General features: G+C 38.4%; 2 protein-coding genes across 3 annotated transcripts; one reads left to right on the plus strand and one right to left on the minus strand.

Annotated features, from left to right (window-relative positions):
* Nucleotides 1-1300: 1300 nt before the first annotated feature.
* LOC108138307 (mucin-5AC) lies at nucleotides 1301-19770 on the plus strand. The gene is made up of 6 exons (XM_017260464.2): nucleotides 1301-1541; nucleotides 13112-13690; nucleotides 14162-14497; nucleotides 14564-14644; nucleotides 15570-17942; nucleotides 18408-19770. The coding sequence occupies exons 2-6, from the start codon at nucleotides 13603-13605 to the stop codon at nucleotides 19508-19510; spliced, it is 3981 nt and encodes a 1326-aa protein (XP_017115953.1). The 5' UTR covers nucleotides 1301-1541; nucleotides 13112-13602; the 3' UTR covers nucleotides 19511-19770.
* A 564-nt stretch (nucleotides 19771-20334) lies between these two features.
* On the minus strand, nucleotides 20335-24044 carry LOC108138027 (protein rhomboid). Of its 2 annotated transcripts, XM_017259999.2 has the most exons (4): nucleotides 23764-24044; nucleotides 21777-21920; nucleotides 21015-21194; nucleotides 20335-20946 (listed from the first exon to the last, which is right to left on the minus strand). In XM_017259999.2, exons 1-4 carry the CDS (start codon nucleotides 24004-24006, stop codon nucleotides 20725-20727), a joined length of 789 nt encoding a protein of 262 aa, XP_017115488.1. In that variant the 5' UTR covers nucleotides 24007-24044; the 3' UTR covers nucleotides 20335-20724. The 2 variants fall into 2 exon arrangements, with proteins under 2 accessions (XP_017115488.1, XP_017115489.1); XM_017260000.2 differs by lacking the exons at nucleotides 20335-20946; nucleotides 21015-21194 and adding an exon at nucleotides 21197-21256.
* Between the last annotated feature and the right edge of the window lie 1480 nt (nucleotides 24045-25524).

Raw genomic sequence — 25524 nt, forward strand, 5'->3', positions numbered from 1 at the left:
AATATAAAGATAAAAATGGCTTAAAACTTTGAAACAAATAGTAACATTTTTTTATGGGAAAAAAAGAAAATATTGTATTAAAATTTTCAGTCAAGAAAGTGTTTAGCAAATAGTAAAATTTATTACTTTATTATTCTATCTTTTGATACAAACGGATATTTAATTTTTCCAAGTTCACGATCACATCTCCGGCCAGAACAAAAGAAAAAAGTTCCACCAAAGTCAAGGCAAGGCCAGATCTCTTTGCTTCCTTTGCAATCTTCGTGTTATGAATCGAGCAGATTTATGCAACCTGGGGAACAACATGGGCGGGTGCTCCTTCGACTCCAGTGTCCCCTTCCACTCCCTTCTCGCTGCTCCCCCAATCGCTGAAGAAGATGAGGATGAGGATGCGACCGCGACATTTGGCTGCGCCATTATGAGTAATGGAGTAATGCCTGGAATTGTTTACTTGGGGGCTTTATTGGCATCGGCATTTGGCATCGGAATGAGTGTCTGTGCTTTATGGTCTTTTATATGTATATGCACACATACGATTTTATTGCTATATATTTTCTTGCCGGGTTTCTGTGGCTAGGAAACTCAAAATGATTTTTAAAATCGGTATAGAGAAGAACGGAATATTGAAATGAGTTGTGAGTAAGCCATAAACGAAAATCATACGTAAGGTAGATATTTTTATTAAAAATAAATTAGGCAAATCACTAAAATTCTGGTTTAATTAATAAGTTGCAGCTTAATACTTTTAAAATATTAGTAAACTTTTAAAATGCATTCGTTTTAAAGTTAAAAATGGTTAGAAGCTCTAATTTGTTTCACATTAAATAATAGTCATTTTATTTTTACTACTTGTTTGACAGAATGTTCAATATTGTACCAGTAAAGAATGTTTCCAACTTTCCAGGTCGTTCAACCCTTTTTAAAATATGGTTGACAGTTTATTTTACAAAAAAAAAAAACAAATACACCATGAAACATCTATCTTTGCAATCGTTCCGCGAACCCTTCCCAATCTCGTGGACAAATCTTAAGCGAAATCTAATTTTTAATTGGCCAACAAACTGTGGACTAGCGACATTTCAGTCTTATCAGCCGCACAACCAGTAATTAATCTTCCTTCGTTTGGGGGGAAAACTCTCTTAGCAGATTCTCTCTTGAGAGAATCTCTTTCGCTGCAGCTTTCGAACGAGAATCTTTGGCGCGCTCGAACAGAATTCAGTATGCAGACAACTTTCTTTCGACTGCTTTTTCTTAAAAGCAACTCGAACTTGTTGCTGGGGCCTCAGTTGGAAAACAGCACGCGACGCGTTCAGAACGAGAAAACGGATCGGAGTGTGTGGAGACTGTAATAAATTAATGAACAAAAAAAGACTCTTCTTGTGGTCAAGGATGATCGAACCCCCGAGTGGCGGTGAAGTGCAAGCATAAGCAAACATAAGCAAACAACAAAAAAACGACAATATAGCAATCGGTGGAGTCATATTTTTGTTTTGGTGCCTCACAACAGTTCAGTGGATATTGGAAAACCTCAACTTAGACAGGTATGTGAACTGGCGGGGAACTCCGGGAATGCATAGCTGGGCAAGCACGGACACTTCCAAGTCGTTTCTGAGGTCGTTGTTGCGGTTCTCGGCCGCCTCTATGCGCACTCTGGGCATGCTAAAATTTAATACGTGTTTTCCTCAAACCGTTTTTCCTGTCGCCTCTTTTTCACGCTTTTTTTTACGTAGCTGTTTCTAGTTGTTCAATTCTTTGATGCATTGCCACGGGGAGTTGGGGTTGGTAAAATATGCAGTTGGCAAGTCGGCATTTCCTTCTTTGCCCACCAACTTGGCAAATTCTTGCGGCACATTTCATGTAGCTGTTTCGCTCACTCTGCCAAAAGCTTTTGTCTTACGTATCGTTTGGTGTTAACGGTATTGTTTACAATGTTAATAGAACCCACCGACTTGGTGGACAGATAAACAAATAAACATACAAACCTGCAGCCGGAGCCAAAAGTCCATGCTTCAGTGCACCCGTTCTTGCGGAGACAGAAACAAAAGCTAAGTCACACAGAAACGAAAGACTCAGGCAACGAACTAACCGAAGGCAATGATTCCTGTGTGTTAATCTCGGTGTAATGACTGCGGTAAAAGAAAATCTACAATTTAATTCAGTTCTTGGAAGACACTCATAATAAGGCCGGGTTTTTGTTTATCAGATATTCTGGAAGGGGGAGTGCTACAACAATAAATTGATAACGTGCTCGTGAACTTATCAAAGCGTAAAGGAAAACATGAAAATTCATAATTTTCAAGCACAAACAAAAGTCTAAGGCAACGAACTTTCTGGAGTGTGCAACAATTGAGGAAAAACTAAGAATAAATACTAATTTTTTGAGGTGTTTGATTTTTAAATAACACTGGAAATGTAAACTTTTAAAAACCCTTAGTTTTGATTACTCGGCTTATCTGTGTAAATATATCTTATTTTAAAAAAATATGTTAATTTGTTTTTCTGTTTATGTGTTTTGATATTTTTAAATTAACGTAAATGTATTATTATTTTCGTGGGAACAGAAAAAATTAGATACCAAATTCTAAAATTCCCAATAAAAATTATTTTATTAGAAATTATTTTGAATTTCTAAAGAATTTCTATGTGAGTTGATCACTTTCTATTCAAATTTTAGAAATTCTCCTGTAATTTTGCCTTTCTCAATCGCAAATAAAATCCCAACTGTACAAAGTTAATCAAATGATTCTTATTCCCTGCGAATCTACGCAAATTAAATAATGCTCATTATGACCAATTAAATCCATAGTCGGCGACAGTAGAAGAAGCTGGTACTAAATTGCATATTTATTAGGCAAAAGAGAAGAAATATCTGAAAACGGCATGCTAATGATGTAAACTAAGCATTTAACTGTTAAAATGCCAGCAGCAGAGGCAAACAAACCAAAGAAAAAGTCGCATCAGTGGGGCGCACTGTTAGAAAAGGGGGATAGATAGGGGGAAGATGAGCCCAACGCGCCGACGACAAAACTTAGGCGACTTCCTAAGACTAATCGAAGCCGTTACATTGGTCGCACAGCCGCAAAAACGCACTCAGCGCTTGAAAACCAGAGGAACCAGAAGGGAGAGAGACCGAGAGTGTGGAGATTCAAGGGAGAGAATGTAGGTTGCTTTGACTTTAATTACACTGCGCAAAAAGATGATGCAACGATATACAATTATACGAACAATTTTAAAGTGTTCTTTTAACATTGATTCCAATTTTAAATGTTTAGTGTGTTTCCCATTTTATAGCCAAGCTTATAATTTATTCTCATAATTAATTCTCAAGTTTATTTAATAATTGCATTTATGACACTGATATTACATGAAATCATATTGTAAAAGTATTATAAAGGATAAAAAAATAAAGTAAAATGAATACTAAAATAAATAAATAATATATGTTATTAATAAAATTTATCGTCATTTATCAGTTCATTTATTCAGAACTAATTTGTCACTTCTCCATTTCATAAATACTTTTTGGGAAACATGGGTAATGATTGGTATTTATGAGTCTTTATTAACCTTTATGGATTTTAAAATCACGCTTAAGATAAGATTCGTTTTTTTTTTTCTGTGCTAAAATGCTTAGAGTAATCTTTTGCTCCACAACTGCTGCCTCCGATGTTGTTGTTATTTTTTTGTTTAAGAAATTACCGTTTCATGTTGACAAAAAGCAAGAAGAAGCTGTCGGAGAAGAAATAGAAGAAGAAGAAGGGGTTCTGACTTTAGGTTTAGCTGGGAGTTCGGCTTCTGTGTGATTACAGTACCGCTCCTAATGATCATCATTAGATTTCCAAGGGTTTTTTTTTCTACCAGCTGCTGCGCCGATTCTTCAGCTTCTTCTTGCCACTTCTTGGGGCTTGACGTGACGACATGCAATTGCAAACAGCAGGAATAAGAAGAAGAAAATGGTTATAAGAAGCGGTAGAACAACACCAATAATATTTGATAATGCAAAGCGGAAGCTATAAAACTTCAGTGTAGACGACATTTTACGTTAGACGGTCATTAAAGCAAAGCCCAAAGAGAATTTGCTAATTGCCTGCAATTGAAAATGTAGGAAGAGAACCCGGGCGATAAAGGAAATCTACAAGCTCAAGGCAGAAGACGGGAAGAAAGCTTCATTAGGCCATATAAAGTCTTTAACTCGAATCGAAATACACTACATATGTATGAACATAATAGGTAAGAGTTACATGACCTAAATCAGAAAGGAAAATTTTAACATCTTTGCAATTAGATCTCTGAATTACTTATTAACTGACTAGTTTTGTTAATATTTCTACGGGTTTTAATAACTTCAAGCCTTTACTTTAATTGTCTTTTAAAGAAGAAACTAGAAATTATAACAAATAGAACTGGTTCTAATAAAAATTTAGGGTAACATAAATTATTTCAGTAGACAGGTGGTATCTATCGGTAATCTAATAAGCTTAGATTTTTTCAAAAGATATAAGATTCTCTTATTCGAGTTAACAAGCTTGTTAGTCAAAGTTAAAAACCTTAGTAAGATATTAAAATTAATGACCATGATAGCACTATTAAAGCCATCCGATATCTTTAGGATATAAAATGAACTTCCTGGATGCCCTTTGGTCATCAGTCCACGCCCCGCTGCATTTGGCGATAGTCTTGTAGAACGAGGTGTGCCACAAATGCGATTATCATTGCCGGGAGCTTGGCTTCGACCGCCATCTCAAGGTCGAAAAAAGTATCTTGTATCTCGAATCTAGGCTCTCCTTTCAAGTGGAGCGCTAGAGACCGGACCCCAGTTAGCAGAGCCACATTAGCAACATCTGATATGCCGAAAAGCGCTGCAGCACTTAAGGAAAGCCCCCGGTCGCCGACCAACAACAAAAGATAGCCCGCACGTAATCTGATATTGAAAACGGTGAGGCAACCAGCTAAAAAAGAGTGCTCGTATAAATAAAGCAGCGAAAAAAGCGAATCAACTGAGCCTGGCCATATGAGGAGAAACTCTTTCTTTTGTGTCTCCACTATCCGAACAGATTCAGAACAGCACACAGAAAACAAACAGGATTTGTTTACAACTGTTTTGATATCTCTAATTTTTCAATTAATATATTTAAATAATATTTATTGTGATATTGCTAAAATTAAAATCGCACTGTTTTTTAAATTGAAAACTTATGGAGTGTAAGCTCAAAAAAAAACAATCAGAGGAGATATCCACCAAATATATATATGTATATAAAAGAACCTCTAATTTTTAAATAAATATTCGTTAATATACATATCTTTTTAAATACAATTATTAAGTAACCAAGCCAATTGTTAAACTAATATGTATTTAATATTGTCTAAGAAAATTTTTAGTTAGGTATATTATTTATGTAAATAAATAAAACAAAACCATTAATTAAATATATATTGTACGACTACTACGTTTTATTCTCAAAATTGGTTGTCTTAGGCACATTATGGCTCTAAAAGAAATATGTTAGTGTAATAAATACGAGAATAAAGCAGCATTCCAATGAGCTGAGTTCTGTTCTCCAATAAAACGTGAACCCATGAATTTTCGTTAGCTACTGTAGGCACATTTCCCGAAACGCCTTCCCAGTTAACTCCCCAAAAGAGGAGGAATTTTAAAAGCCATTTATTCCCAGCTAATTAACTCCAGGCTCCTCACGACGAAGTGCCCCAAGAACATAGTCGGAGATAAAACATTTTATGGCTTTCTTAGGTGATTTCCCCACCTGCAACACGCCCTGGCCCAAGTCTAAAGTCCCGTACCCCAGCTACCAACTGAATGCCGGGCCTTGGGTTATTTATCAGAACTGTCAGCAGGCCATAAATTCCGACTTTTGTCACTACCATTTATGGCCTAAAGAGGTAACCAATAAAACATACAAATTCGGCTGGCGCAATGCGTTATATAAGCATGCCGTCTGCATCTGATCTAACGGTGCTTCGCTCTGGGTTCTTTGGGCTCTTTGGGTTTCTTGGGCTCCATGTTTACAAGACACCTTGACAAATGTGCCCGGAAAGAGGAAAACATTCGAGACGGGGAAACAACACAAAACCCACAAGGTAGAAATTTGCATGGCAACTGAAATGGAAATGGGTGGAGTGGGAATCAAGTGGGCAAAAACAGCGATCAGGTCTCCACTGCAGTTTTATGGTGCATTGTCTTACAGCGCTAGAAAGCAGAATAAAAAAGAAAGGAGTCACCAATTGTAACAAAAGTCAGAACAAGTTTGCCACAAACTCTGTCCGGTCGTTGGCTTTGGCCTAGAGATGAGCGTGAATTATGGAGAATTATGAGCGTGTTTTGAAATGGAGTATCTAATACAATATAAGTGATTTAAGTCACTCGTAACTAATGCTTGTTAATGTTTTCTGTAATCTTTCATTGCCTGACGCCTACCTTCATCCATAAGTTGTAATCTATAAGGAATTTATGTAATTGCTTATGATTTATTTAATATTTTAAGATTGGATTATAGGTAAAACTGGCAAAACTTTAAAATGTCTTAACGTTATTGTACGATTTATAAATATTGGTAATTTATCTTAAAAAAACTTTCCAATGTAGTTTTTTTTATAGATATTTAAACTGCATCATAAAAAAGCTATGAAATGTATATACTGTATTAATATTAATTTTAACTTAATAAAAATAACTTTATGATCGAAGTCTCATCTCCAGCACAAATCACTCGGAATTTGCCTTAGGAGTCGCATCATTGAGTTGTGGAAAATGTAATGCAACACAAAAGCGCACGTTCCGTCTGCTGCATGATTTATGCATTATAAATATGAAGTCTATATTAATCGCAGCCCGTCATGTTGACAATTTTATTACGCTGTTTCGACTGAATCACGAATCGATAATTTTCCCTCCAATAGAACCAGAGCAGGGCGACATCGATTTGCCAATAAGTACTTAGGGGTATTAAGAACTTTGAGTTCATTGTTTGGCGCTTTTTCGGTGTGGGTTCGCTGATGGTTTCGGCTTTTGTGAAAGGTGCTAGCTGGACGACACAAAAACCTTTCCCAGCTCTGCAATTTTTTTGTATTTTTTTTTTATCCATTTGCCACAATCGTGCAGTTTGTTCTAGTTTCATTAGAGTGAAGGAGATGTCGGGAGGCGACGACGACTTGACTTGACTTTCACCCGATCCCCACGTTTAGTTATCTTTCTTGCGCGCTAAAGGTTTGGCCTGCATGTAACTGCCGGCCTCTGGACACTCCTAATTAACAATTTAACTATTACTTCATTCAACCGACCGAAAGAAATTCAATTAAATTTTATGACTAATGGTACGAAAGAGTCAGCTCAATGGGGTTCTATGAAATGCACAGAATTTAAGTAGGCGTAGGGGTATGATCTTTAAATGCTAACGCTAGCGTAAAAAATATATATAAAGTTTGAACTTTTCAAAATAAAATGTATTAATTTAAATAAAATTAGATGTTAGACTTGCTTACAAATACAAATTATTTACAGAAGTGTTTTTTTTTATTTAAAATAAGGTCCTCTGTTAGTGTTGTAATGTATGTAAGGGTTTTATTTTAGAATTTTTCCTTTTAATCAGTACAAACCCACTTTCCTGCATTTACTTAGGTCTAACATTCAAATTCACAGCTTCCAGGAATCAGGAATTAACATGACATCTCAACCTCCCAGACACCAGACCAACTCCTCCCGAGGACATGTCCATGGGCATGAGCATGAGCTTCCTCCGAGAGCATTTGCTCTTCGTTCCGCTCGGGCAACGGCGACACCTCTTCCCATTTTCATGCCCGTTTCTGCCTTTTCATTTAACAACTTCCGCTTGGCCGAACAACAGCAGAGCGAGTGAATAAAAAAATACAACAAAAAAACACAGAACTGCGATCTGTGCAATCGCTGATGATGAGGTGCATAAACGACGCCCATTTATTGGGCCCTCGCGGCTCTAATAACTTGGGATGAGGAGCGGAGTCAGATCGTCGATCGCTGGCTGGAAAAAGGCAGAAGTGGAGCAGGATTCAGGGGAATCAGGTGTTCAAGGGGTTGGGTCGAACATGTTTGACGTCCACTAAATGACAGGCATTTGTCTGCGGCCAGGGAGAGGTGTGTGGGTACACCTCGCCAAAAAACAGCACCAAGCTTCCAACTTAGAACCTTTTTTTGCTCTATTAATGTAAGGCTAGATAAACCGTATCGTAATTAAACATTTTATGTTCACTTTGTGGCATTTATTATTACACACAACTAAATACTTTACTTTTTGGATGGATACAATCCTATCCATTTACAATTTTTTATAACATTTTTACAAAAGTTTTTCATATTCATTAAAGATGTACCAAATATTTAAGGTTAAGAATGTTACCCATAGAACAAAGGTTTTGCAAATTTGACTCAACAATATATAGTTTGGGTAAGCTACCAGGTAAAATTTACTTGATACAGTAAAACAGTTTTTTTTAAATTTACAAATTAAAATTGAGTCGTTAAAATATCTTTATTGTATTTACATATTGTTTAAAATAAATGAAGTTTGAGTATTAAACCTGTTAATAGTTGTACAAAATTGTTTTTCGTGTAAGCCTCCAGAAGAGGTAGTTGCATCAATAGAGTTGGACATGAAAATTGTTCAAACTCTTTCGTTCTCTGCTGCTTTTCTTGTACTTGTGTGTTGTGTGTTCGCAGCATATTTAATGAGCCACACATGTTGATGGCTCTGACAGTCTGTAAGTCAGGTTTTTTTGTTTAGTTTTTTTTGTTTTTGTAGCAGATACGTTTGTACTTCATGCTGGAATTATTTCAATGGCTCATGTATTGCCAAATTTATTCTCTTGCTGTGGAACTGAAGATGAAGCGTGTTGGCATTTCTTCAATTATGATGACACAAATTTCACTCTATGATGAAGCCGCACACACGAGCTCATTTGCATATGTAGTTATTAAAAGAATTATAAATTCTTGGGGAAGAAAAGACAATTACACTTCAATGCAAAACAATTAATTTAAATTAGAAATGCTCTTAAGAATAATAATAATATAATGTCAAGAAAGCTTTATAGGAAAAGTTTGGAAAAGATGTACCTTAACTAATTAATGGTTATATTGAACATTTTTAATTATTAGTTTAACATTTTGTGATCATTTAGTAAAATGCCTTATTTTTTCAACTCCAGAATGTGATCAGACATAGATTTGCCATTTTTGCTGACTAGTGTATAGTCATGCTCACGTTTCAATTCTCAACGATCGCTTATTGACTCGCACTGACTTCGATTTCTATTCATGTTCCGTGTTCTTAGACCATTTGCAAAAGTGAAAATAGGCCCAGATTTCGATCTCGGGCGTTGTATTTCTCTTTCCATCCATACCTCTCTTTCCTGAGCTTTCCATTGTTATTAGATTTTCTAGCTGGGCGAGATTTACATAATCCTAAGTGCTACTTGTGCCTGCCACGATCGCTCGGTGAAAGTTGTTACAAATTATAAGTTTAGAATGCGCCCAAAAATATGCCCAGTAGTCAGAAAACAAAGCCCAGATCTAGAGCCAACTCAAAACAACGCAAATTGTTGCACTCCAGTTTGGTTTTGCTTTTCGCTTTTCGCCTTTCACAAATCAACGTCCAAATATGGAGGGAGTGCTCTCCATCGCCTTCCCGAAAAGCCAGATAAATAAATCTGTCAGTGGGGCGTTGCTACTGTGTCAAATGGTCGGAGTGGCCAACAAAGTATCTATCAGATGCGAATGCTCAATACCCAATTTTATTGTTGCCGAATCGATGTCACGGCTACAGTTCGACTCCGAGCTCTATTTTGGCTCAAATAGAGAATTTATTGTCAGCCAAGTGGCTTTGTGGTGATTTGGGACAGTGGAACTAGTTAATTGGGTTGATTTCTTTGGCTGAACATCAGTGTCTTCACTCTTGCTAAACAGCTATGTTACATTCGGTGGAGAAATTAAGTTGAGCTCTAGCTATTAATGTTTAAATTCATTGTAGATTTAAGTAAATTACTTGTTTGAATGTGCTAATTTTTGTTTGGATTTAATTTAAACTGAATGTCAGAAAAAATCGTATCTTCATATGCTACTTTATTCTTTTTTAATTTTGAGATTCACAATATTATTTTCGAATGGAATCCCAGAATGACATACCATTTTCCTAAACGAATGTAAAAACAACGCTGGTTAACTTTCGATGGTGAAATTCTATAATTCGAATTCGTCTTTGCCATTTACAGTTCTCTGCAGAATTTATCTTCAAAGACCATTGTCCAAAATCTTCTTTACAAACTCTTTCAACTAGGTTAATGAAACTGAAACCCTAAAAACTTTTAATTTCTTCGAAACACCCGTAAACTGCGTTAAAGATGCCAAACTAACTCTCCATTGTGATTAGTTAATCAAGTAATCAAAGACTTTTAATCTCAACACTTTCGCTCGGACCCCGGTGGCAGTCTAATAAATGAGTTGAATAATTTGGCTCAGTGTATGGCCAGGCCAAATACAAAAAGGTGTATAAATAAAGTTGTCTGGGCGTAATTGCTTGGCCCCATTATGGAGGTTCTTGGTCTCGGACACCTGAGTGGCATTTGCTCCCACAGCCTCGCTTTCTTTTGGCTTGGTTTTGTCTTTGCCCATGTAATTACTGTAATTTATTTATGAGCCGACTGGGTTTACACACGTTCTGAATGTAGTGAGTGGGATACCCATGAAGATTCTTGATATTATTTGCGAGTGCGTGGCGAACTGGAGTTCCACTGCGGAAATTATGGAATTATGTTGGCCCCGGCCCCGATGCAAATCGCTTTTGGAAAATCTGTAATTAAGCTGCGGATTTTCACCGGCTGCAATTTGAGGCCCTAGGCCAACCTCAGCGAAAGAGAGATTTCGCCTCGATCTAAAATCTTCCCAGTTGCAGCCAGTAATGCCTGTGTTCTATGCCTCCACTTTCATGGCCAAGTACACGAGACTGGCATGCAAATGAGCCTCAAGTGGCTCTCAATTAAAAGCAGAGTCAACCACAACAAAATAAAAGTCAACTGCAGCTGATTTATTGTGTGAAACTGAAATTCTTTTCGGTGCTTGTCGTTTGGTTTTATTCTGTGACTTCTGTTTTTTTTTCGTGCCTCGTGAAAGTTTCTCCAGCATAGATCTTCTGTGGCCTGACATTCAGATAATGACTTGATTAAAAGTTGTCATGAGAACCAACTGCTGCGACTAAATTGTGCAAGGCCAAAAGACGACCGAAGCGGACCCACCAATCCAGTATGCAAAGAGAGCTCCAATTAAGCGAAGAAGCTCTGCGCATTCGAGCTTAAGTTCCTTCAGCGTTCAGTCGGGGTATTGCTGCTGGGTAGCCTTTCCTGACTTTTTAAACAATTTTTCTTCACATAAATATAATAATTTGTAAGATTTCTTCGTTTAAAATTGTCATACATCATCATACATCACATCTCAATGTTATGTGCCATTTGTTAATAAATTTTCTAATGTATTTAAAATAAATAATTATTATAAATCGTAAATTAAATAGTTCTTTGTTTAAATTAAGTGCATTTACCAATATCTTTCAGCTTATAGATTATTATTAATTACAATTATTTTTTAGTCAAGCCATTTTTTTCCCCTGGCTGTTTGCTTTTTGAATGAGTTTAATTGAAACTTGACTTTAATGTACTTAGAGGGCTATATAAATTTAATCCCTTGGACAAACTGTTTGATGGGCTTGTATTTTAATTTTCATCAGAGTATCCAAACTTCCTCTAATGCAGATCCCCAAAACGTTCTCGATTCTTTCCAGACTTTTCGTTTGCATTTGCATGCCAGTGAGTTTTCGCTGCTAATCACGTTCTTAATGAAAGTGGCTGCAGTGGCCAGTCCGGAGTGGTCCGTGGACAACATTGTTGTTTGTTGTTTGTTGTTAGTTGCTAGCTGGCTCTTGGCTATTGGCACTTGGTACCCATTGGATGGGGATGGTTCTTGGACAACTCGGTGGCCAGAAGTCTGGCTGTCGGTGGATCTTGCGCTGGCAATGACCGCCATTCGCCTGGCTTTATTTGATTTTCATGTTTGTTTGGCTGTTTTCCAGTTGTTGCGTTTGCATGCAACTCTCGTCTGGCTGGATTTCGAGGAGTGTAAAGTGGATTCATGCAGGCTCAAACTCTTCTTCGGCCAGACCAGTTCTTCGAGCCCCTCTCATTTTGAGTAGTATTATTTATGACTGCTGCTCGGTGTCACTTAGACGCCATTGCCTTCTCTATTCGTGTATTTATTGATGGATTTTGGCAGCATTTGCGTTTGGCCCATTTCCGTGTGAGAATTTATGCCAAGCACTCGAGTGCAGGGGCAAATGGATAAACAAAGCTATAAACTGGTGTGAAGTTATTGGGGGAATTAAGTTGGAAATACTGAAAGATCTGTTTCTTGTTCAGCTATTTTCAGTAAGAATAGAAAGCTGGAGTATCAGGAAAGACATGTTTAAGTGAATTAACTTTTTAAGCACTATTAATCCCTTGGCCTTAAATAACAAGAGCTAAAACTTAGGGGAAACCTAATTGCAAGTTTGATTAATGTTAGCTTGAGATTTAATCTTCATAAATAGTCTTAAATGATTGGGATACATGTTAAAGCTGAATTTTACTTTTTTTTTCATCTGTTTATTTATAGAAATAATTAGATGCATTTGTAAATGCAATTGTGTTTATATTTAAATTGGTTCATTAGGTTTCAAGTACCTATGAAAACAAATGTATATAAAATCATCGGCTTTATATTATAGCCATAATTTACTGTAAAATTTAATATAGCTAATAAACTTATATGCCAACTATAAAAACAAGTTCTTAATTTATACTAGACCAACTTTGGATTTTACAGAAGTTGCTTAGATATCATTTCTTACCTAATCTCAGCCATCTCTCGCACATCTTGTAGTACACGCGTCAATTTAGCTCTCTAAAAATGTTTATTCAAATGAAGTTGTTGGCCCAGGCAACCTGTTGCATAGTTTCGCTGGCATTATCCAACCTCGTATAACTAATGACCACCACTTACCCCCATCTCCGTCACCGTCTTTGCCTATCTTTGCAGCTGTGAAGCGAACAAATTTTCTTTTTGTAACGCCGCGCATATGGTTCATTAAAAGTGTGGCAGAACTTTGGCACTGGCGACAAGCAACGAGCAACCAGCAACGAGCAACCGGCAACGAACAACAAGCGACGATCGACGACCTGTGGCAATGCTCCGGCCAATTGTGCGGGTAATTTCCAGCTCGGCTTAATTTGGTCTAAGCCAAATGGGCATGCGCATGCGCACCGTTCGCCGCTGTCATTCGAAAGTTGCCTCTGCGTGACACACATTCGGAGCATTAGAGTTGGACTCTGCCAGACAAGTCGGAGCGCTGCCCTGCCGCATCTGGAAGACGTCGATATAGACATACCAAGGGGGACTCGCAGTCGGGACTCTTGGCCGACCCAAGTCCAAAGTCGGCTCTGGCTCTGGCTCTGCCTCTGACTTTGTTGCATTATTCATGCTCTTCGGCGGCATCGACATCCACATCCACGCAACGGGAACGACCGAAGATGACGCTGCGCTTAGTCAGCATATTATCGGCGGCATTACTTCTGCTTTGGCCCGCACAGCTGGACGCGTTTATCACGCCGAATACAGGTGAGTACGGTACTGGCGGATAAAGTCTGTGAAATTTGTGGGATTGGGTGAGATGCGCAGCTGATTAAGTGGAAAACTTTGCATCACATATTTTAAATTCATTTGTTAGGATTACCATTCCAGTTTCTTTAAAGAAATACCAATTAGTGCCCGTTTTGATAATACATTTATTTTAGTCTGCAAAAAAAAAAAACAAAATTAATTACTTTGAATTGGTTTTTGACAATGTTAGAAAATTTAACTTTAAACTTTATTAACATAAAATTTTTAGGTTAAGAGTATAAAGTCTTAAAATCAATTGATTAAAATTCTTCAAAAATCTGTTTCTTCAAAAAAATTTTGTTTTAAAAGCTGTTACTGGGAAAGGTCAATTTATTATTGTTAAATGATCAGTTCAGGACAAAATAAAAAAATATTACATATTATTTTTTGATGGAATCTACCATTAATCGTTTTTCTATTTACCTTTAGGCTGCCATCACAATGGCACTTGGTTCGCGGACAAATCGGTGGTGCCGAGCATGGAGAAGTGCCTAAACTGCCAGTGTAACCGAAAGACGCTAGTGTGTCGACTGAAGGTCTGTCCTGAAATGCCCATGCCCCCGCCCAGGGGCTGTGTGGTGGTCCAGAAAAAGAGCACCTGCTGCCCATATCTATCCTGCGCCAGACTGGATGCCTTCTACAAAATACCCACCAAGCGCCGCATCATTGCCTACTTGGATCACTACGAGAGGGAGTCCATTGATCGGGTGGTCAACGATAACATGCTTCAAAGGCGCTCCGATGATTCCGACACGGATCTGTTTGGTACGTAATTGATTACCTTTGTTTTCAATGGAGAATAGTAGATTAAATTGATTATGGGTCTTGCAGTCTGTGTGAAAAATGGTACCGTCTATAAATCTGGCTCGGCGATGTCATCTTCGAATCTGTGCAGCTACTGTTATTGCATAGGTGAGTTAAAATAGAAAAACAAAACAGAACCCATTTTTATAGTGGTATTCAGTGTTGGGACTGTAGTTGCAAAAAAACATTTTCTAGGTAATAAAAAAGGAACAAATAACAGTAGACATTATTTTAATAAATTTATTTTAAATTACATTTTTTTTTTTTTTGATTTAATTGATTCCACTTTGAAATCAAATCACAAATTACTTTATTTTCATGTCTTAAACTTTTTTAATGCCGAATTATACTTTCTCATGTTTCTTATTATTATGATACGCATATACAGAAAAACAATAAAACTAATTTAGTACCCAAATTCCGAAGTCCTAAAGTTACCCATTATGAAACAATACTACAAATTTTTTATTAAGGTACTTACCTACATAGGTAAAACTATTTAAGTCTGGGGTGCTCAAGCCTATGCACAATAAGAGCATTGGAAATATGTTTTTATGTATATACTCTTGAGGAAGGCGTTTATCAACTGAATCTTTATTCATTTCTTTATACGTCTCATTGCATTGCTTTCGCTCGCTCACATCGAAAGTTCCAGAATGACTCTCTCAGAGAGATCCTCTTACAGTTCATGTTACTTAACATAGGTTTAACATAACTTATTATTGGTGTTGTATAATTATTTGTATTAAGTAAGTAACGGTATAATAATATATGTGTGTTAATGTGTATGAGCCTACTACACACTAATAATTATTTCTTTACTGATAAGCCCGAGGCAAAGCTAAAACAGTTTTATTGGTTTTTTTTTTTTTGAATCGCCAATTTGCTTTTATCTTTTCCTTAAATTTGCGTGTGGTTTTGTTGGTATGGCATAGCCATAAGGTAGCATTGGAGCACCTCTGAATTACATAAATACACTGTGGTATAAAAAAGTAATATGGAAAATATTTTATTTATATTTTTTCAAATTTAGGCGGTACCGAGAAATGCGTGAAGCCGAAGTGCATGCTGCCCGTGGAGGGCTGTAAGCCCATATTTGTGGACTCCACCTGCTGTCCGGTGAGGTATGATTGCAGCAGTAAAACCTCCGGAAAGTCGTCGCAGGAAGTGCGCTACAGGAAGACCTCGAACAAGCACTTTCAGCGCATGTCGCAGCGCCTGCAGCGCAATCGAGGCTGCACTGTGGGCGCCCAGTTCTACGCGGAGGGTCAGAAGATGCGGTCGGATGCGGACAGGCCGTGCGACATATGTTTCTGCATCCGTGGAACGCGACGTTGTGCTCCGAAGAAGTGCTCGCCGGCTCTGAAGAACTGCATTCCGGTGGTGCCGAAGGGTCAGTGCTGTCCATCCAGCTACGATTGTGGCAGTCAGCGGGATTATCGCAGATCGCACAACTCCAGGCAGTTCAATCTGTACAACATGCTCTTCGGCAAGGATGAGCCAACGGAGCAAGAGGTGCCAGCTTTAATGCCACAAAACTCAATGGCCGAAAGATATCCCCACGATCGTCATCCCACGAGAGCTGCCTCGGGAAGTCACCTGGAGGCCAGTAGTGAGAAGAGCATAATGGACACTCTTCGCGAAGGTCTCGAGTTCATTGATGGTAACAACAACAAAATGCTGGCCAACAATTTAGACCTTGTGGGCATGGGAACCACCCAGGCACCACCTTCAATGAGAACAGAACCCAATGCAGAGGGGAGCAGCACTACGGCTCTGAGTTTCTTGGACTTGATTTTGGGTCCCACCACGGAACACGAAGGGTTTGGGCAGCCAGAATCAACGACGGTCAAGAACACACTCTCCTGGATGGACATACTGCTGGGTCCCGATGACGAGGATCTGGGCCCCAAGACAGAAGCCTATCTGGAGACCAGTACCACCCTAAATTCACCTGAAGAAGGTGTTATGTCTTCCACAAATAGTATAAAACGCGTTGCAGAGGATTTCGATGAACAGTTGGACAACGGCGAAATGGCAGTGGGTGAACTGCCAGCGGAGGCGCAACAAATTGGTTTGGCCAATGCCGGAATTTGGCCAGCACCAGCCAAGGAAGTGGCGGCCCCAGCGAAAGAAGAACCCAGTTTGTTTAACGCCTTTATGGATGGTCTGTCTGGAATGCTCGAAGAGCCACTCAATCAGACCTCGACAAGTACAACCACAAGCACCGAGAGACCAACCACTGTGCATGCACCACCCATGTTCCGACCATTGCCGAGTGGCAAGCCAATTCACACGCGAATAAACTCGAAACTGGCCAACCTCACGGTTACACCGCCCATGCTGGTGGTGACCAGCAAATATGGTCAGCCGGTGACCCACAGAACAGCGGATAAGAGGGTCAAAGTCAACGCCACCAAAAGCACAGAGAAACCAAGTGTAAGCACCACCCAGCGAACCGTACTAGATACCAATGTAAAAACCACAACGAAGCCAAGCACTACGGCTAAACCCAAGCTAAAGACCACGAGGAAAACCACTACCACCTCGAAACCTACTACTCCAAAACCCACAACTCCGAAACCTTCGACAACAAAGCCCACAACATCTAAACCAACGACTTCAAAGCCCACAACTCCAAAATCAACCACTCCAAAGCCCACAACTTCAAAACCCACAACTTCGATAGCTTCCAATCCAAAACCAACAACTACGACGACAACAACAACCACCATTCGAACCACCATTCGAACCACCGGCAAACCCAAGTTTAAGCCAAAGCCTAAACCCTATATTACAAGCACTCCAAAACCTCTGGTAATCAAAACTAACCCGAGTATTTTGGAAGCCGAACCTTTGGATACCAATGGTGAACCCACATTGCCACCCAGTCTACCGAACTTAAAAATAATCCCTTTTCTGCCAACCGATGCTGTAGAAACGGTTTCCAAGGAGAAGTATTCGCCCAACTTCTATCAACAGACTGTGGCCTCGGATAAAATGGATGTGGTGGGGTATGATACCATGGATGATTCGGTAGCTCTGTTCTCGCAATCTCAGCCGGATCAGGCTGCCTATAAGTACAAGTTCAATGTGGAAGTGCCAGCAGTTGAATCCGCCCCAGAACCAGTTGTTCATGTGGGTGGTAAATATGAAGGCAGTGCTGCCTACGTGAACTTTGATTTCGATCAGCCGGTGGTGCCGCCCCCTCACAATGGTTTCTCACCACCCACCGAAACGGAGGGAGGGTTCATGCCCAAGGAACCGCTGGTCATCGATGGCGAGGTCCTTCAGGAACATGTCACCTCAAGTGAAATCAATGGGCCACTTGACAGCTTCCATGTGACGCATCACATTATCGAAATCACAACATCGGGGGCACAAGCAAACGACACTGCTTCGATAGGTGAGCAAATTTAAATATTTTATAAACTTAAAGAAAGTTTTTTTTTTTTGGGTTTGATTTTTCGTCTTCACTTATATTTTAAAAGAGACTGCAAAATAAAAGCAAATCAAGTTTTTCGAAACTACTCTGAGTTCTATCAAGTTAGTTTTCTAACTTTTAATATTACCATGTGATATATATATGTATATATAATTCGCCAACCATTTTTAAGGAAATGTTAATCGTAATGAATTAAAAAAGTAATTATTTATAATTTTATAACGTCAATGGCACAGCTGATTATAAAGTGTGTCTAGGTCTACAAAAGAAAGTGAAACTCTAGGAATCGAACAGTGTAAGACAATTTCTTCAAATCTATCTTAAGCGTTAGTTTGGGGTATGGTGTTTTTGAAATTTAAACGATTGTAAAGCGACCCTTATCCAGATTTAGCTAAAAATATCCACTTGTCTTAATTTTGCATACAGAAATCACCACACCCGATCCCTTTAAAGATGTCATACACACAGAGCCTTCGCCCAATCTCGATGAACTAATCGTTGACAAGGCGAACAAGAAGCCGATTGAAGAGCATATCGAGACTGTCACTTACAGTATTAGCAACTCAACAGCATCCTCTACATCGTCAACAACCAGCAGCACAACAACGACAACAAAAGCAACAACAACAACAACAACGGAAAAGGAAAAGGAAGCCGCCTCGATAGATAAATATGAAATCAATAAATTAGACAAGCTCCTGGATGAGCTGCTTGGCATGGAGTTGTCCAAAGAAGAAGTAGTGAGCAGCACAGTGCCGGCATTTAAGCAACTGCCAACAGCAACGCCAACAATAGCAGCAATACCAACAACAGCAGAAGCAACAACACCAACAGCAACAACAACGACAAGCACGACAGCAATATCAACCGCAGGTCGGCCACCATCTACAACACGTGCTCCGGCCAAAAAGGGAAATAGTAAAACGAAAAACAAACAGACCACCGGCAACAGACGCAAAGTCCAGAGTGCCACGCGACGCCAGAGCACGGCAGCAACAACTAGAGCCCCACCAGCAACAACGGAATCTGTGTCTGCGGCAACAACCACGGGGCCGCCCACAACAACGAGGGGCACTCTGCATCCATTTTTAAACTCACCGTTCGAAAAATTGCCCTTCATGGATACCAGCTATGAGGTTAGACCGCACCGATTGCAGCCGCAGCAGCAAACGTTGCAGGCAGCGCAGCAACAGCAGCAACATGAGCCGCCACCGCAGCAATTCCACCATTACCAGCATGCAACACGACCGCCGACAACCGCCACACTAGCAGCATCATCCCCGGAGGATATGCTCCAGGGATCGGGCTTGGACTTAGGTTCGGGTTCAGCTTCAGGTTCGGGGGAAAGGACTGGAGGAGCAGCAGGATTTCTAGGGGGCGATGATCCCCTTGGACAGCTCAAGTTGGCGGGCTGCAACATTTACGGACGCATGTATCGGGTTGGCAGGATTATCGTGGAATTATCCAGCCAGTGCCTGGAATGCAAGTGCACCGAAGTGGGCGTCAAGTGCGGCCCATTAGACTGTTAATTTAGATATCCTCCATGATCGTAGTCCCCCAGGGAGTGTATAGTGTTTAAGTGTCAGTTCGTAGCAGTAGTTTATAGATTGCATGCTAACTAAGGGGTAGTTTAGGTCTTATTTAGACACTAAGTTGTATTATAGAAAACTACAATTATTTCTTTGAAAACGAAACATAAGACATACTGCACGGCATTTATAACATATTTTAGTTAAGCTTATAATAAGGAGAAAAATACATTAAATTCATTAGATACAAATAATAAAAATTGGCTTTAATTGTGCTTTCCAAAAGGATTAAGAAAAGCAACAAAAATACGTGTTGAATAATAATAACATAATAATGAATGATTCGCCTCTACAACATTTAATTAACATTTAAAAAACATGAATAAAATCCAAGCAATTTCTAAAATAAACAGGGTAAGTGCGTTATAAATATTTATTTTTTTTTAGCCTTGTTGCTAATTTTCCAAATAACTAATTGCAACAAATTAATATTTATGCATCAGTGTCAACCACATAGCTACATTGCACGACGAAATTTCTTACAGAATATTTATGAAATCCATGACTCTAAATTCCTGTCTCCAAAACCATTAATTAACCATGAGTTAATTATTGATTGAGTAATCAATTAGTTCTCTATAGAAGCCATTCAGTTAACAAATGTAGGCGAATTAGTTGAGTGGCAAGTAAAAAGCACATTAAAATCAGCAATAAATCATTACCTCACCCTTTATGAGGTGTAAAACTATTGGTTATTCATAACACCGAAATGATGCATCACCGACAGAAAGAATAACAAGTTTACAACGGTTTTTGTGACCAAACGATACAGTCCATAAAAGAAATAAACAGAATATTTGCTGACACTTCAATTAAGGACAGCATGCTTGACTGAATAACAACAAGAAAATATCGATTTTGAACTTGTTGAAGCTCAGTATAATGGCACACCATGTTCTTTACATAGATAAATAAATTTAATGTTTTCTTTTTTAAAGTTTTCAGATTACCGTCTTGAAGGACTTAATTAAGTGATTAGGATAAACTTTTTTTACAAATATTAGTTTTGCATTTTTGTGGGCCTTTAAAAATGGGATAAACATGTTTAGATCAAATATATTATATATATATAAATACAAAATAAAATTAATAAACTACTTAAAGTAAGTTATAAGGAAAAACTGACAGAATAACATAATTTATCTAATTTGAAACTAAAAGTAAATGGCCTTTTGAGATGATTGACGGGCGCGTCGGTAGACGATGAAACCGCACAGAATTCCGGCCACGCCTCCACCAATATGGGCCTCCAGACTGATACGCGGATTGCGATTGTGATTGTGGCGAAAGTGGTGTATTGTGAAGCCCACATCGCTGAGGAACAAGATCAACAGGGCGGCGATGCGGGCGAAGCGGTGCGACAACTGCGAAAAGTTCTATTCGACGAAGTGGGAATCGTGTAAACATTAAATCAAAATTAAATTGCGGTTTCCAGCTGACTGACCAGAACCAGGTGCGGCACATGACTTCCCAGCATGGCGTAGACCCCGGCGGAGGCCCCCATCAGGAGGAGATGGGGCTGCAGCCAGGCGTTGGCCAACGAACCGGCAACGCCTCCCACTATATAGACCACGGCCAAGCGACAGTGACCCTGCTCCACTTCCAGGCAGATACCTATAAAGCACTGGCAGGGACATTAACCATTACTAGCGGAGCAACAACAGGTGACTTTCACAAAGATGTTAACTGTAAATGTATTTATTAGCCTTATTAGGCGGGGACTAATTCAAATTAAATTCACGTTGAAAACATTTAAGTTGTATACATTACTAAATTAAAATTAATCGATTAGCTTTTCTCAATAGTTATTTCATTTAATAAAAGTGAGGTTATATGTTAAAATAATAAGATTCACGATTAAAAACTAAAATTTAAGCTAGAAAGTTAGTAAAAAATATATTAGGTGTTTTTTTTATCTAGACTATTCACTAAAGTTTCAGTTTTAAGCTTAAAACGTTAGTTGAAAATATGCCAATGTTATGGTGATTCTTCATCCACAGGCAAATATTTACATATTCTGGATACCTAACATAAATATTCGATTGTGTAAACTTTTCTGTTCCTCCATCAAAAAGGAAGAATGAAATTAATGTTTATACTTGTGTAGAGTTATATATATATGTATACTGTAACATAAAATAATTTGGCCAAAATCGTGTATTACATTAACGCTATAACTCTCATTCGGTCGGTAGTTCGTGCTCACCTGTAGACAAATGTTGAGGGTCAGGTGCCAATAATCGGAGTGGAGCAGCATATAGGTCAGTAATCGCCAGCACTCCCCGCTCCACTCTGGCTTAAAGATCAGTCTTTTTTGCATGCACTCATTAGCAATCGAATGCAGTGATATCTGGTGGATTGTAAAAAGAAAGACAGAGGGAAGAACTCTAATTACACGGCACCATACTACAACGTATTGGAAAACAAAACAAAACAAAAATTAATCAACTACGTTTTTAAAATGAATTCATTCGATTAAACAGGCTGTGTACATTTCTTTTGATATATTAGTGGTGAAAATGTATTTTAGTTTTGAAATCTTAAAATTCACAAAATACTGATAAACAATATCTGACTTTATGCTACACATTCCTAGGATTTAAAATCTAAAATATTATTACCTAGGTAAGTTATCTAGTTTAATATCGAATATAAAATCTTGTTGGTTCCCAACACCAACCACTACATCTTCTATCTGACCCGGTCAAAGTCAGTTGTCTTTGCCATATCAATGCTTCCCCAACTTTGCTGAACAGTGTATTGGCAATTGCCTGTCACTTTCGCTCAACCGATCGACACTTGGCCAACTGCGAGGTGCGAGTGTTGAGTTGAGATGCCGCACAATGTGCGCCGCATGACTTGACAGCAGCCGCAAAATACGGCTGCGACACCAAATCGGTGCAACATGCATCCCGATCCCACCAAATATGACAAATGCCAGAGCTGCAAGTTGCAACATTCGATCGATTCGATGACTAAAATGGCAATATAGCTAAATCGGACCAGCGACGCGTTCGATTGTGCAATCATTACCGAGTTGTGGGTTGGGCATCACAATGAAACCTTGCCGATCACCGATCGGCACAACTGAGTGTGCAGATTGAGTATTTTACGCATGCATCGTGGTATCAATTAATGAGTCTTGCACCAAATGGGTCACACTTGTGGGACTTTGTTAGGGAGCGGTATTGGCCAAGAGCCCATTAGTGATTAAGCTTTGATTAAGCTTCGATAGCAAAATCACTTAAAATAGCTTCAATAACTAATTAAGCAAGGCCAAGTCGTCTTAAACATATTACTAATGACACTATTAATTTGGATTACTAAGAAGTCAAATACTTCAAAAACTGATTTAGTTATATACGACAAATAATTCAGATTCTAAAAGTTTGATTAACAATATTGAATGTCTTAATTCAATCAAAAAGACTATCACAATAATATTTCAGCTAGTTATTGAGGAGCACATACAAAATTCAGAATTGTACATTTTGATTAATTTATTAGATTGTTGGCTCTCAGTTGTTTACGGTATAATTAACTTAAATATAAATCCAATTTATCAATTATTTTCCGCTTAGTCCAAACCACAAACAATTCCAAGTTGAAACAATTTTCCAGTAAATGAAAATTCAAATGAATTGAGGAGGAATAATTTATGAAACACTCACACAGTGGCACCATGCGCCGGTAACCCAAACAAAACAAAGGAATGGTTTTGTTTAAAACAAATCAAATCAAAGAGCTATTATTATAAGACGCGTTATTATAAACAAACATTTTTAAGAACACTGCTGCTTAGTTTGTTTAGTAAAAATATGAGTTGGAATAAAATTTAATTCTTAGAATTACATGTTCCTGACCATCAACTTCATTATAATATCAAAGTCTCCTACACTTTAAACAATCAAGATTCATTTAAGCACACACGCCATTGAATAAACCATTGAATTTTTTGCAATCAGCACGTTTTTTAAACGCGCTACAAATAATTTCACCTTTGACACCTTCACAGGTAATTTATTAGATTACTAATTTATAGAATGAATACATTCTCTTATATGTTTAAAGTTCTTCAACGCTAACATAGTATTTTCTGAATTAAACACACATCACTCATACGCCACGTTGCGAGCAAGTAAAAAAAAAAGAAGACAAAATCGAACAAGTGGAGCAACTGCATAAAATCGAACCTGCATTAAACACATCAGCAAAATAAACCAGGGCACCCGCCACACACGTTTCCTCCTCACATTCCCCGCATCACCAGGCCGTGTCAGGTCATCAATGAAAATTTTCTGCAATTGAGTGCGGGAAATGACACTTGTCGGATTGCCAACCGAAGAAGTCTCTGGCAGCAGCAGGAGTCTGACATCCTTGACGCTATTATTATTATTATTTTCACTGGCATTGTTACCCTCCAGTTGGGCAGACATAATGCGATTTGAAGTCGGCGACAACCGATGCGCTGAACGCTTAACGCGCGACTAGGCCCGATGGGTGATTGTTCTTCCAAAACCCCACGATCCATTCCGATCCGAACGTTCAGCGGCTGACGCTGACGGCAATCAAATCGGTAAGAGTGTGATTTTCCATAAAAGCGATATTGGAATATCAGATAGCATACTTTTAGGCGAACGTGGGCTCGTGCCCTGACTAAAACTTATTTTAAGTTGTATAGAATATTCAATTTTTTCCTACCGATTTTTTTTATATATTTTTTATTGAATATATATAATTAATGTATATACAAACTCCAGGAACACACCAGCCCGATTTGCCAAATAGTAAAACACTTTAATTGTCTTTTTAGTTAATTTTTATTTCACAACCGCACGCTCTCGTTGTCTTCAAGTAAGTGGCAAGGGTACGCATGTGCATACAAAAGGAAACAAAAACGTTCTTTGAAAGAGAGGGAGAGAACAAAGAGAGGAGAGGGCTTTGCCTCTCTCTGAGATCTTCATTGTTCATCCCCTTCCCACACACACACCATGTGTATATGTATAAGTGTGACTTTTGGTATTCTCAACACGCCACCTCAAAAGTTACACTGATACAATTTAAGGAAAAACAAAAGATAATTTTCTGACGAGTTTGTGCATTTTCAAATGGTTGTAATATTTTTTTTCTTCTCTGGGGACTCTTTTTTTTTTCTGATCCAGCATTTGCTGCAAAGAATTGGGGAAACCCAGTAAAACCCAATCAGATCATTCAAAAACATAAATTAACAAGATTCGCTTATATAAACAGTAATGGTTAGACTAGAAATTATTTTGGTTTGATTATTGTTAAATATATATATATATTCCAAGAGATCCAGTTTGGCTTGGTTTAAAGGTGAATTATAAATTAGCAAAAACTCCATATAAAGGTTCAGGGTGAAGGTCCAGTTAGCCCCATTTGGTCTCGCAGTGCAGTGAACCTAGCTGTTGGTAGTGGCTTCGTTAAAATATCAGCCAATTGGAAATCTGTGGAAATATACTTGACACAGATTAGTTTGTTTTCAATTTGTTCCCTGGTAAAATGATATTTGATATCTATGTGCTTAGATCTCTTGTGGCAAGTAGGATTATTGGCTATAATAATACAACCTTGGTTGTCTTCAAAAATATCTATTGGGCCAGTTAATTTTAATTTAATTTCATTTATTAATGACTTTAGCCATAATGCTTCTCTAACACCTTCAAATAAGGCCATATATTCGGCTTCGGTAGATGAAGCAGCAACTGATTTTTGTTTCATAGTACTCCAGGATATTGAACAATTTCCAAACATTTTAAATATATATCCTGTAGTACTTCTCCTATCAGTCTCATTTCCAGCCCAATCAGAATCGACATACCCTATAAGAATATTATCCACTTTAAGATTCCTTTTGAACGATAACTTTAAGTCAACAGTTCCTTTTAGGTATCTTAAAACTCGTTTAAGACATTGCCATAATTCTTTGTTAT

Source organism: Drosophila elegans, unplaced genomic scaffold, assembly GCF_018152505.1.
Source record: "Drosophila elegans isolate 14027-0461.03 unplaced genomic scaffold, ASM1815250v1 contig_814, whole genome shotgun sequence".
In the NCBI taxonomy this organism is placed as follows: Eukaryota; Metazoa; Arthropoda; class Insecta; order Diptera; family Drosophilidae; genus Drosophila; species Drosophila elegans.

Excerpts from the sequence above, each read along its gene's own strand:
- LOC108138307 (XM_017260464.2), top strand. The coding sequence starts at position 13,603 with ATGACGCTGCGCTTAGTCAGCATATTATCGGCGGCATTACTTCTGCTT. Across the intron at positions 13,691-14,161 it reads GTTTATCACGCCGAATACAG|GCTGCCATCACAATGGCACT; the intron begins GTGAGTACGGTA and ends ATTTACCTTTAG. Across the intron at positions 14,498-14,563 it reads TTCCGACACGGATCTGTTTG|TCTGTGTGAAAAATGGTACC; the intron begins GTACGTAATTGA and ends TGGGTCTTGCAG.
- LOC108138027 (XM_017259999.2), bottom strand. The coding sequence starts at position 24,006 with ATGTCTGCCCAACTGGAGGGTAACAATGCCAGTGAAAATAATAATAAT. Across the intron at positions 21,921-23,763 it reads TGCTGATGTGTTTAATGCAG|ATATCACTGCATTCGATTGC; the intron begins GTTCGATTTTAT and ends ACAATCCACCAG. Across the intron at positions 21,195-21,776 it reads CCCTCAACATTTGTCTACAG|TGCTTTATAGGTATCTGCCT; the intron begins GTGAGCACGAAC and ends TGTCCCTGCCAG.